The sequence below is a fragment of the Nelumbo nucifera genome, chromosome 2 (genome assembly GCF_055504915.1).
Source record: "Nelumbo nucifera cultivar China Antique chromosome 2, China Antique-T2T, whole genome shotgun sequence".
Lineage (NCBI taxonomy): Eukaryota > Viridiplantae > Streptophyta > Magnoliopsida > Proteales > Nelumbonaceae > Nelumbo > Nelumbo nucifera.
Window position 1 is genome coordinate 61,743,293 of NC_142650.1, and position 9,545 is coordinate 61,752,837.

Below are 9,545 nucleotides of genomic sequence, written 5' to 3' on the forward strand. Positions count from 1 at the left end.
AAGATCATACACTCTCTGACGATTTATCCACATGGCTATCCACAAATCTATTAACAATACCAATCTACTCGGGATCAAATGCGTTTGAAATCCACTTCATGAGACACGTTGAACTTCTTACGTCATTCAAACCTTTCACCGGATGACCGGCAAGAGTATTTTCTATTTTTAAATATGTATATATATTATTTTTTATTAACAAAAGAGAGAAAAGGAGAATTTCCATGAACCTACCTTGCTGTAGCTGATTCTCGAAGGCGAAGCTCTTCGAAACAATTGAACTGAAATAAGAAACAGAGAAAGCGACGAAGGAATCAACTAAGCTATATTCATGCAAGGAAGAAACATCATCAGTAAGAATATACTCAGTTGTTTATGGAGTTTCAGGGGTAAAAGTAGAAGTTTTGCACCAGCAGTAGAAAGGAAAACGATGAGAGGTCCTACTGTTAGTAGTTTTTCTTTTAATGCAAGTAGAACAAAGAACAATTGAGAAGAGAAGAAACTCAAGAATTACAACTAGATCGTCAACAACAAAAGCAGAGAAGTTTTTGCTTAATCAGAAGAAGAAAAGAAAGCTGATGGACTGTAGGCTTGACCATTCTCTGCTTCCACTCTCCGACTCTCGGCTTCAGTTTGCTAACGCCGGAACTAGTTTGTACTCCCTGCCGCGGCGCCGCCACGGTGGTCCGCAACACCACCTTCTCCCTTTTCTCCCTCCTCTACCACTCTCGCTGGTATCAGGTTTGGGTGTCGCAACTGGATCCCGACACCTCAGTCCCACTGTCACTGCATGCGCATCGTACCGAAGAAGTTCTTGGTTTCCCACGTGGATGGCGAGGTTAACGTGGCTTGCTTCGCAGAATCTAACAGAGAGGCTCAGTGTGACGTGGCAAGCGAGTGGATATAGGAGTGATTGTGTCACATGTTTCTGTGTCTCTTTTTTCCTCTTTCCGACCGTTGGAGGAACTTGAGCTTCTTCGGTCCTTCTACTTTTTGTCCATCTTGAGGTTTGAGCTCTCTCTCTCTCTCTCTCTCTCTCATGGCGTTCCAAGAGGGAGTGCACGGAAAGGAAATTGGTTCGCAGAGAGAGAACTCTGGTGTTACTGGAGAAAGATGCTCCGGTTCGTGCTCTTCAACGATGTCGTCGTCGGCAGCGGCGGCGGAGGGGGAAGAGGAGGCGACATTTTGGGGTAACGAGTCGAAATGCGAGGTGGATCGGATGGTGAAGATCGAGCTCGATGCGGCACGAGCTTTAGCGGATTTCGTTCAGTTAGCGCAGCTCGAGAGTGAAAACCCTAGTGGTGGATCGAGCGGGAAGTGGGGGAACAAAAGAAGGAGATCGAGGAAGCGAATCAAGAGTGAGTCTCCAGCGAGGGAGTTGGGGAAGGACTTGGAGAACGCTGATACTCAGATTTCCAAGGTGAGGTCTTTGGATCTTGTTCAGGTTTAATTGGTTTTTGTTTGTCCCGGGTCTTGTTTGTTCGTTTGGTTTGGCTGCTTTCGGTAGCTGTTTTAATTTATTAAATTTGCAGTCGGGAGAGGTTGAGTTGTATTGAAGTTTGAATTATCGGATTTGTTTGGTAGCTATGGATTTGCAGGTTTTGAATTTACTTAAGTGGTGGTTTTATGGTAACTAATGAGAGCTTTTGCTCTGGATACGATGTAAGAAGAGAAATATTGTAGTTGGAGAGGAAAAGAAGAGGGAATTGATCTGGTGTTTGGAATTAATTCCATTTACCTTTACCTTCTTCATTTTTCTGCTTTTTGTTTGGATAAAAATTGGAATTTCTTGATTCAAATCCATCTTTTATTGTATTGACACATGATTATTAGATGATTAATATTACTTTTCATTGTGGCCTTTCTTAATTGACTAAAGACTAATGTGTAATGGCTGGAACCCACAGCCACTTGACAAAACTGTAAAATGTAGGCAACCTGTAAACCAAAATCAGAAGATTTTTTTTTTTTTATAAGTAAAATCAGAAGAAATTCTTATGGAATATGTGAAGGAACTTAGTTACTTGAATTCCTTAGGAAGTGAGAGAAGGAGATGAAATGGAGCTGAGGTTCAGTTGGGAAGGAGTACAAATACAAATATGTAGAATGAAAAACCTTGTATTTTGTATTTGTATGTATTTGTTGTGCATATTTGTATTTGTATTTGTACTCTTTCCAAACTGAGCCTGAGGAAATAGAGAAAAGATAGAAGTGAGGAAAAAAGAAGCTTAATTTATAATTCAAAATTATCTGTAAGATATATTTTGAACTGGGACTAGCACCCTAACTACAGAAAACCGGTTCTTCGCCTCTCTGGTTATTTATTTGTTAATTTGTTTACACCTATTCAATGTGTTTTGGAGTTCACCTATGCCTTTCTGAGATCCGGGCATTAATGTCCATCCATGCTAAATTGATTACATAACCTTCAGATTTTGCTGTCTACATTTTGACTTGTTTCAATGACAATCTTTACGAAATTTGAAAACAGGTCAGAAAATTAAAAGCAGTGCAGTCGCTAGATTTGTTATCTTTTGTTTCTTGTGTATTTTAGAAGTAGTGCTCAACCTTTAAATAGGGAAATATGGTTGGACAAACAATAGAGCTTAGGAGGGCTGATGAGATTTATGAGTTGAGTGAAGGAGTTCAGTACAGTATGTTCTGAGTTTCTACTGAAATCAGACCAGGAGTGAGAGGGAAGTACACGTGGGTTTTGGGCAGTCAGCTAGGTTTTATGGACAGGAGCAAGAAAATTCACATGGAAAAGAAAATAAATGATGGAAAGAAAAATAGTACAGGAACCATTTCTGCTAGAGCTGCTCTAGTCTTGAGCAAGTAAAACTGTACACTGAAATTGAACTATGCATGTATACTTAATAGTGCAGAAACTTTGGAAAATAAGTAAGAAAATCCTTTATTAGGTTGTTAAGGAACCTATGCATGGGCAAGAAAAGAGAAATACTTTTGGGTGGGGAGGGGTTGTTCATTGTTGGGCAATAACCTTTTACTTTCTAAATCTTATCCAAATAAATAAAGAAATAAGTAAAAAGAAAAAAGAAAGAAAATCTATTAGCCCAGTAACAGCGCTTTTTCCCAAAGAGAACAAACTAAAAGAAACAGATACATGATGTCAAATAAAGAAATTTAAATTAGTAAATGAAGTATAATCCTAAGGTTTTCTTTTTTAGGTTTCTAAATGCTCAGGGAGATTACTTTCTTTAGTGCCTGATTCCATTATATTGAGTCCATGCGCTGCAACACTAGGTTGTGCTAAACAGCCAGAGGAAAAATAGGAGTCTAGATTTTGATATTTTATAGCTATCTATCAATGGAGATAATAATTTGTACAAGTATATCAATTATCTTCTATGTAGCTCACCAACTATTTATGCCTAAATTTTGACATACCTCTTAGTTTGTGTAGATTTAAGATCATTTTTCTTTAAAGCAGGAGGATGCAATGATAGATCAGAGGCAACATAAAAATCTGTGCAATAATGTGATGATAAAAACAGTGAAGGTTGAACCAGATTCTGAATTACATAGATCAAGTGCTATACACCCCACAGGTTGTGCATCAGTTGTTAGAGGCAGGTCAAGGCAAAATTTGACTGAGGTACTGGGAATTTCTAAATCTCACATCTGAAACTGTCTGAGTTTCCAAAATTCCAGCTGAAGATGGTCCCATGCAGGCTGAGAAGGAAGCACGCAGATTACGTAGAATATTAGCCAATAGAGAATCCGCAAGGCAGACAATTCGCCGTAGGCAGGTTGATATGTTCTTTTATAAAATTTTCTGTCATGTCTAAGAATTCTGATTTCGCATGTTGGTATTACTTCTTTTCTTTTAACAAATAAGATATTGTTTTATTATTTGTAGGATGAAATTGTTCCCGTGTACAAGAACTTTATTTTCGTCAGCATATTAACATGATTGTCTATATAAAGAACATTTATACATACGATAGTTTGATGAGAATGTAGAGAAATTAATCCCTTTGAAGTCTTTCAAGGATGGAAGATCTAAAAAGCTAGGATGTTGTTCACCCAGTAATATACATGATTGTCTTAACATGATAGAACATGCCTTTTCTGAAAAGAGTTGACTCCTGTTTGAACATGTATAGCAGGGCACTCTTACACCATATTGAACACATGACAACATGCAATTTTATTTCTTTTCGTATTTGCTATTTTGAAATGCACTATTTTTTTTAGTGTAACTTCTTATCCTATTTCTATTTCTGTTTCAGATGGTGCAAATGGGTTCTTTTAGTGTTGAGTATGTCAGCCTAACTTTGGTATCCATGCTACGAAGTATAATTGTGTAGAAATATATTTTCCAGAATTGATACTACTTTTACCATGTATGTGCATTTGCTTGTTCATAAAGGAAAACTATTTATTTCTTTGTCTGTCTTTTCTTTTCTTTTCCTGTCCATGAACAATTGATGGTTTTGTATGAATTCTCATAAAGATATAAAAGGTCCACTACCCAATTCTGGTCTCTAAAATCCAGGGTCTTGGGAAGGGTAGACTGGGTAGGGACCTGTAACAGCTGGAATTTTTAGCATGAAGTGACCTCTAAAGTTCGTGAGATACTGCTTGGTCATCTAAGGGTATATAGGACAAAAGAAATATCACACATAATGCTACTAAAATTTTTAAATTGCAGAATGAGAAATCTCATGAAAAACTGGATTAGCAGCTCTTGAATGCTCTTACTCGTAGTTTCCCTTAAGATGAGTCAATTTCAGAAACTTGACCTGAAAGAAAATCATTTCCCTCAACCACTCCATAAAATTGTGCTTTATTTAATGTTATTAACTAAAGAACCAGACAAGTTTTTTGAAAAACAGTATCAATAGAAAAAGTTTTCTTAGAGACAGTGTTATGCAGGAACAGTGATAGATTGGAGGAATATATCATCTTATCTTCCGAAGTATCTGCTAACTAAATTAATAGATTGTTCAGTGCATCTGATATAATTTAGTCTACATTGGGAAAGTCCACTTCTACATAGAAGTGGGACACATCAAGAAGTTTATGTTTGTAACTTTGAATGTGCAAATAATGGTATAGATTAATTATTATACGAGATGCACTGAACAATCTATTAATTCAAATATTATAAAATGAAATTGTGAGTCCGAATTCTTGAAGAAATTGAAATATTATTGTATGGGGCAGACACTGAACAATCTGTTTATTCTACTCTATTGTTTGTTCTCTATGAAATTCCATTATTGGGGTCAAGTGTAATTGGATTCTGGGATGGATGTTGATCTTCTCCTTATGATCCTCATGCCTCAGGCTATGTGCCAGGAGTTGACAAGAAAAGCTGCTGATCTAGCATGGGCCAATGAGAATATGAAGCGGGTACGTGGTTCTGTTTCTGTAGAATCTGGTGTTTGTTTATCAGAAGCTAACTCTTTGTTTTATGAGCTTAGAAAAAAAAATAATAAATGGGAACAAAGTAGAAATATTTCTATTTTCGGCAACAAGTTTTTAGAGCTCTGCTCTACCCACTTTTCTCAATCCATATTGTCCTTGAATTCCTTTCCTAGGTTAACGTCACCACCGTTTACTGAAACCCATTGACATTTTTGTGACACTTTTACTGAGAGAAGGAAAAGGAGTTGGTCATGAAAGAGTATAAGTTGCTGAAAGACAGAAATGAACACCTTAAAGCTCAGGTAAGGCTTCCATCTGCTGCTTTATGTAAGGTCTATGCATTCTAATATTTCTTATAGTTGACCCCTCCTATCCTGTAGATGGCCAAGACTGTAAAGGCTGAGGTGGAGGGAACTCCAGAAAAAACTGCATCAACAAATGTTGAGATATCAGCACCTTCCTCTTCAAAGCTCCCATTGCTTTTGTACAATGGACCCCCTTTTCCACCCTTTATCTGGCCTGCCATCATTCAACCATTAAATCCTATCCAAATGCAATCCGCTCATGCTACTTTTTTGCCGGATCAGGTGCATTTAAACTCCGATCTCAGTTCATCAAGCGAACAAGGAACCTCCCAATTTCTTAATGGGCCAAGAACCCCCTTTTACATCTTACCATGTCCATGGTTCTTCCCTCTTCCAGAACATAGGAACCATCTCCAGCCTCACCCCATTAAATTATTTGGCTCAAAGGATGAACAGGATAACGCTTCTATCCATGCCCAACATGATAGAGAATCTTTGAAAGAATTGGAAAATGTAGATAACCATGACCTATCTCTAAATACAAGTGCCAAAATAGATGCTTCAAGTTCAATGGAAGCCATCCCAGCTAATAATAATCCTTCTAAAACTTCAACTGGATTCCCGACAGATGCAGGCCAGACTTCGGGGTCTCATCCACAGGGGATGCCATTGATGCCTTCACCTGTAAGTTGTGTCCAGCATGCTTCCACTGTCAAGTGTGAGAATGAGTTCCAACCAGATTCTACTTCTGCAGAAGAAACTGCTTCCTTCACAGCCAGTCATGTAGGAATCTCTTTACCAGAAAGGATGTTTGCACCCAGCATGCACCTGAGTAAGAAACTGGTGGATGCAGCTGAAGCTAGAAAGAGGAGGAAAGAACTCACAAAGCTAAAGAACCTCCATAATAAGCAATTACGGTTACACTGTTGAGTGGTGAAATTGGATTAACCCCAAATGTTCCTCTTTGTTGTTTGACTGTGATAAGCATCTAGTTCTGACGTAACTTACAAATTGATTCTAGTGCATAATGGTTTCACTAGAATTTTAAGAGGTTGTCGAAGGAAACAACCACCCAGTTGTAGTTATTTCTGGATCTTAAGGATTAAAGCTGTTTTGGAGCCGCTAGAGATTTTCTTTCTTGAATATGGCTGCATTAGACAATTTTTGCAAAATTTGGTTGGGGGAGCAGGGTTGGGATATTAATATTTTATAGGCAGAGAGGTTGCAGAGCCAAATTTATTGATAAAGAGAATTTGAAATTCTCGGGGGGATCCCTGAATTTGCCTGGCCCAGTCGTGGGCCTCGTGGCCATTTTTACACGCAAATCTGTTCTTTTTTTTTTGAGAAAAAAAAAACATATATGTAAAATGTATTATAGGTGTGGTATTATAATATTTATATAAAATATAACCATAATATAAAATAACATATTCTCCTTTTGAACTATTCCACAAAAATCTTCCGATTCTTCTTTATGGTAAAGCATTTTGGAGGCCCGAGAGGACCTATTGACAGGCACGAGAGTGATTATCATTCATGGGTAGAAGATTCACCTCTATGGCGATCCATGGCAATGTTCAAAATATCGATACATCCGATATGGGTGTATTGGGTGAATTGATACAGCTTTCGTTGTGTTGTACATCGGGCTGATTTAGGGCTCTTCCACCCCCTGAACCGGTCAGACTCCTGATACACCCACTGTTAGGGGTATATCGGAGGGGTTCTGGAATGATATGTATCGGCCCATATCGGCCGATATGTGTCGATACTTTGAACCTTGATTCATGGTTAACCACTATTTTATCTCTACCCGATGCACAACACAACGAAAGTTGCCTCGTTAATCGACTTTCAGCAGAGCCAATGGAAGACTGATATGGTCATGTCCAATTTCGACACCAATATTGCTGAAAAAAATTCTCCACACTGAACTTCCGGTTTACTTGTGCATCATCAATGAAGTTATTACAAAGTGAGTATGCTGAATCTTCTTCTGTGCATAATGCTCTTCCTGGGCTTACTTGGTGCCAATTGAGAGAAGCCTAAAGGAGTGGTTGTCTCTATATGGTGGAATTAATATGGCACTCAACATTTAGATGACATTTCTTTGTTTAGTAAATGCTCAGTTCTCTTGTGGCACATGGGGAAAGGAAGGTGTAAGAAAGTAATGGAGAACATTGACATCCTCCCAATTGCAATTATAAAGGACGCTCACTCAGAGATTGATGAATTGGTCACACTTAAATGTCAACAGACTACAATCCTTGCACTTCAGTCATCTACAAGTCGGCCTTTACAGTTACACTGGAGGATACCTGTATCATCCCCATTTGTTAAAATTAATGTGGATGGTGCTCACATGATCACATTTCTCTTGCATCGGAACTGGGTATTGTGCTCACAGATCATCATGGATCTTTCTTATTTGGTCGAGTCATTCATGCTAAGGATCTTCAACTGACTCATATCCATCTAGAAGGAGACGCACAGAAACTTACAATGATCCTGTTGGACATTCACTTGGATGTCCCATGGTGGTTACACATGATTGGAGTCATCTTCTGCGCACTTTTCCACATTCTATTGTCTCCTATACTCTTCATACAGGTAACAAGGTTGCCCATTTGTTGGCAAAATTTGGTTGAAAATCTACTGGAACCACTTCGTGGTCCATTACTCCAGAATTCCTTCAACCTGTAATGAATGCTGACATGGTGCAATGAATGATTTTGCCTAAGGACTTAGAAAATAAAATAACATATTCTATTTCTACACATTTATTGGGGTGGGGTTTTTTTTTGGGAAAATTTCACTTTAGTACCCTGAACTTATGGGTACTGCAGTGACATGTTTGAAAGTGTCAAGTTGGTCCCTGCCGCCAGTCTCAAGGTAGAAGACAATGAACAGTGTCTTCTTTTAAAGGGTATTTGACATTTTCAACAGATAACTGATGGTCAGTTAACTGCAAGAACCAACTTGTCACTTTTTGAAAATTTAGGTACTATGGTGACACGTTTGAAAGTTCAAGTACTAATTTGACAGTAACCCCAAAGTTCAAGGTACTAAAGTGAAAATTTCCCTTTTTTTTGGGTATTCAATTTATTAGGGTGGGTTCAAGACTAGGTTTAGGGCAGGCTGGTATTTTCGTCCCCTATACCTAGAGTTTCAGGTTTTAAGCCCCAAACCCGATTTAACAGTCAAAAATCCTGCCCCAACTGGGGTAGGGAGGGTCAGATTGTCATTTCCAGCATATGAATGCACACGCATTCAGGTAGGGGTGTCAATTGGACTGGATTTGATCCAATCCAATGTGAATCCATTACAAATGTACCTGGTCTAATCCAGTCCAATGAATATTTTGGACTGGTCCAGTTCAATGTCAGGACCATCTAATCTATTCAAATTTATGTTAATTTAGATTGTTTCCAATTCAAACCTGGTCCATTGACACCTTTGTTCTTATCTTCTATCAATGGACCAGATATTGGCTCAACCCAACATAAATTTATTATGGATGACCAGGTCCAATACAATGTCTCATTGGTCATTCAATCCATCCAAATGCTGAAATGCAATATGTCTTATTGGTCTGTCCAATCCACCCAAATTGATTTTGATTTGGATGGAGTCCAACCAAAAACCGGTCCATTGACGCCCTTACATCCAGAGTTTATAAATATATAGGGTAACATATAAATATAACAGATTCTTGAAAATAATATTTCACCAAAGAAGAAAGACCGGAAGAGGTTCAAAGGGTGAAAGGGGTAAAGCTATGATGCAAGAAAGGTTTTCAACTAGTCTAACCTATTAAGAGTAACTAGCTTTTTAAAAAATCGAACA

General features: G+C 38.2%; 1 protein-coding gene across 2 annotated transcripts; it reads left to right on the forward strand.

Annotated features, from left to right (window-relative positions):
• The first annotated feature begins 891 nt into the window (after nt 1–891).
• Nucleotides 892–6,842, forward strand: LOC104586912 (Basic-leucine zipper (bZIP) transcription factor family protein). 2 transcript variants are annotated; one of them, XM_010244302.3, is made up of 6 exons: nt 892–1,420; nt 3,452–3,616; nt 3,693–3,770; nt 5,314–5,379; nt 5,631–5,696; nt 5,775–6,842. In XM_010244302.3, exons 1-6 carry the CDS (start codon nt 1,040–1,042, stop codon nt 6,627–6,629), a joined length of 1,611 nt encoding a protein of 536 aa, XP_010242604.1. In that variant the 5' UTR covers nt 892–1,039; the 3' UTR covers nt 6,630–6,842. The 2 variants fall into 2 exon arrangements, with proteins under 2 accessions (XP_010242604.1, XP_010242605.1); XM_010244303.3 differs by lacking the exons at nt 3,452–3,616; nt 3,693–3,770.
• Nucleotides 6,843–9,545: the final 2,703 nt, after the last annotated feature.

What these genes read in the sequence shown, in the direction of transcription:
- LOC104586912 (XM_010244302.3), top strand. Translation starts at nt 1,040, where the DNA reads ATGGCGTTCCAAGAGGGAGTGCACGGAAAGGAAATTGGTTCGCAGAGA. An exon ending in CTGATACTCAGATTTCCAAG is followed by an intron (nt 1,421 to 3,451) that starts GTGAGGTCTTTG and finishes TCTTTAAAGCAG; the next exon opens with GAGGATGCAATGATAGATCA. An exon ending in AGACAATTCGCCGTAGGCAG is followed by an intron (nt 3,771 to 5,313) that starts GTTGATATGTTC and finishes CTCATGCCTCAG; the next exon opens with GCTATGTGCCAGGAGTTGAC.